Here is a 3,008-nt window from a genome sequence, read left to right as displayed (position 1 = left end):
TTATAACAATGTAGCTGTAGTTTTTAAATAATGGTAAATAGATGTACTGTATATTGCATGTTTCTTTTAATTTGTAGCAAACTTTGCATTTTTAATTTCATGGGGTGGGTTGACAGAATTACAAGGTAGCTGGGTGCTTTACTAATTTGACTTATATTCTGAATGAAATATTGAACTTGTATATTATGAAACTTATATTCTGCAGAATATATTAAATTATACATTTTATTAAAATAAAAAACTGAAGAAATTAAATATGGTATATTTCCCTTTTATTTGATATTCAGGTATAATGAGGGACAGACCGTATAAAAATATTTAACTTTACACTTAAATACTGCCTAAAAGACTATACCCAATTGTACAGGTAACTTATAATTTCAGTTATTGGTTTCTATAAATATCTTACAAAATACATACAAACATAAATGATTTCAACGCACAAAAATCCACTCTATTTCACAATATATGATTAATAATAACAATTAATAATGTTCATGTTGAAAATGAGTAAATAGCCTAACATTAAAGACTTGCAGGGTGAGTACATTGAGATTTCAAACAATTCTTAGAACAGTCTTTATATAGATGATTTAAACTCTCCTAAGATGGAACTGAATATCGATGCAACTCCCGCAGATGGAGGCTTATCTGTGCTGTAGACAAAATACAAGAAATATTGCATTACATAAAATATATATATATTCATGCACTGATTGCAATTTGTGTTGGTAAGTGCAAACTTATACCACCTTCTCTTGGTTTACCTTGGTTTAACAGTGCACTGTCACTCCCGCCTGTTCTTACTCCGCCAACACTCATCCCAAATCCATGTGTGTTAGACCCGGCTGAGCCAAAACCCACACCTGTTGCCCCTGGTATGCTCACCCCAGCTCCACTTGATGCAGCGCTGTTGAATGCTTTTGATCCAGTTCCACCTGATCCCATACTTCCAGTTGAGGATGCACTTGAGCCAGCACTACCAAACCCCGTTCCAAGTCCACCCAAATTACTTGTCCCTGTCTGGCTTATACCCGTTCTACTGGATCCTGGACCGCTCTGAGATATGCCAAAGGATCCTAAACTGCCCCAACTCATGCTAGACCCAGCACTTGGTATGTTTGGCATACCGAAGGGGTATGGCTTTGGTGGCTGAAAAAGTTTGGAGAAAATAAATAAATCTATTACAGACACAGACAGTTATGTTTACAAATAAATTATTTCTCATTTTTAAGTATCTTCAAAAGAGAAAATGTGAAAAGAAGTTTATATATTTATTTTTACAAAAAGGAAAGCTTTTAAAACTTGTCTGTATAGTATAAAATAAAAACCAATTTCACCTTACAGCTGACAAGTGAAGTATTGAGAGTGTTGACAATATCCTGAAGCATTTTAATTTTATTCTCTTTCACAGACAGCAAATCTTCGTTCAACCGGTTTTCTCCTTTAAATTTCTTACTCTCCAGCAGCAGTTGTTTAGTTTCTTGATCATGCTTTAACTGAATCTGCTCAAGAACCCTGCGATTCTCTCGAACCATCTCACTGCGATTCTGATTGCACCAGTCGGCATCCTCTCGGAAACGTTTGTTCTCTGTCACGTATTTGGAGTTCTCTTTGTTAATATTGGTGAACTGGTTCCCCACTACATCCAGATACGACTGGAGCTTGCTCTCAACTTCTCTTGACAGGCTGCTACAGTTTTCACGAATGTTTTCGAGCTGATGTTTTTGCTTATCACACGTAAGCTGGAAAGAAATGTGTTTTGAAAACAGGTCGTCGATTCTTTTGAGAAATTCCTTGGTGACGTTGGGGATTCCTTGTAAAGATGCGACAAAATCGTCTTTGCACTTCTTTTGATACAGTTTGAGCTCCTCTTGAAGATAAGCCTTGTCTCGTCTTAGTTCAATCGCATCTAGATGATACTGATCCTTGCCTTTGTTGGAGTTTTCTAACTCGGTTTTCATGTAGTCCATCTTCTGAGTGAAGTTGGCTTTTACCAGTTTCAGCATTTCTGCTGACTGCTGTAGCATAAGTCGCAATTGTTTGTTGCTTTCTAGAAAAAAAGATATTTCTTTATTATTAATACATATATTTTATTCAAGAAATTAATTTAATACAGCGCACTAAATAAATAAAAAATTAAGAACTTTCTAAAGAACCATCTCACCATTTGGATCTGGACAGAATGTAGGACTAAATGAGCGAGCTGCTGAAGGCATTCTTTTCTCCATCTCACACTGAGACTGTAAATGAGGAGTACAGAAAAAAACGGTTTTATAGGACGGGTGTGGGGTATTTTAATACTTTACATGAGTGGTTTCCACCTTGGAAATTACATTTAATTTCCTTTATACCCTTGGTTCAGTCTGACATTTTGCAGTATAAAAAACTGTATAACTTCAAATAGTCTAGACTAGTTATCAATAGAACCTCTTTGCATTACAGACGTCTTTGTCTGTATAAACAACGCCATACAGAAATTAAACCAATACCTTTTGTATTAAACTTTGTTATCAATAAAAATTCAATGCAGTATGATGAAAAGTCTGATACTCACCATTTTTATATGTATGCTTCTTATTGTTGCAGATGAAATATTTGCCAGTCTGCGTAATTCAAACAGATCTTTGTCATTGGCCTTCTTGACAGTAAGAGTGATGTTTAAGTATTTTGTCAGGTTCTTTTCCTTCTCACGGAGAACGTAATTTTCCATAGTGAGTTTGCCCACAGTTTGGTCCAACTCTTGCAGTCTCTTCTCCTCCACAGTGTGCTCGGGTTGCCCGTACACAAGAAAGAGCACCAAACTCGCAATGATCAAAGACTGGATGAGCGAGGAAAAAAAGAAGACAATTCTCATGTAGTAACCACAGCTCTTGCCTTTAGACTTGTGTATCTTCTTGGCAGCCAAGCCATAACTGACCTGAGAATAACTACCGTTGTACATCACTGCTCATAAATGAAGACTCCACTGTTTCTTAACCTGACTCCTTTACAATGTAGAAATGTTC

General features: G+C 36.2%; 1 protein-coding gene across 2 annotated transcripts; it reads right to left on the bottom strand.

Annotated features, from left to right (window-relative positions):
* Window positions 1-255: 255 nt before the first annotated feature.
* plvapa (plasmalemma vesicle associated protein a) lies at window positions 256-3,008 on the bottom strand. Of its 2 annotated transcripts, XM_056743619.1 has the most exons (6): window positions 2,921-3,008; window positions 2,558-2,821; window positions 2,168-2,243; window positions 1,341-2,053; window positions 768-1,152; window positions 256-656 (listed from the first exon to the last, which is right to left on the bottom strand). In XM_056743619.1, exons 1-6 carry the CDS (start codon window positions 2,942-2,944, stop codon window positions 604-606), a joined length of 1,515 nt encoding a protein of 504 aa, XP_056599597.1. In that variant the 5' UTR covers window positions 2,945-3,008; the 3' UTR covers window positions 256-603. The 2 variants fall into 2 exon arrangements, with proteins under 2 accessions (XP_056599597.1, XP_056599596.1); XM_056743618.1 differs by having other exon boundaries at window positions 2,558-3,002.

Source organism: Triplophysa dalaica, chromosome 3 (assembly GCF_015846415.1).
Source record: "Triplophysa dalaica isolate WHDGS20190420 chromosome 3, ASM1584641v1, whole genome shotgun sequence".
Lineage (NCBI taxonomy): Eukaryota > Metazoa > Chordata > Actinopteri > Cypriniformes > Nemacheilidae > Triplophysa > Triplophysa dalaica.
This window is presented reverse-complemented; position numbering and strand designations above follow the sequence as displayed.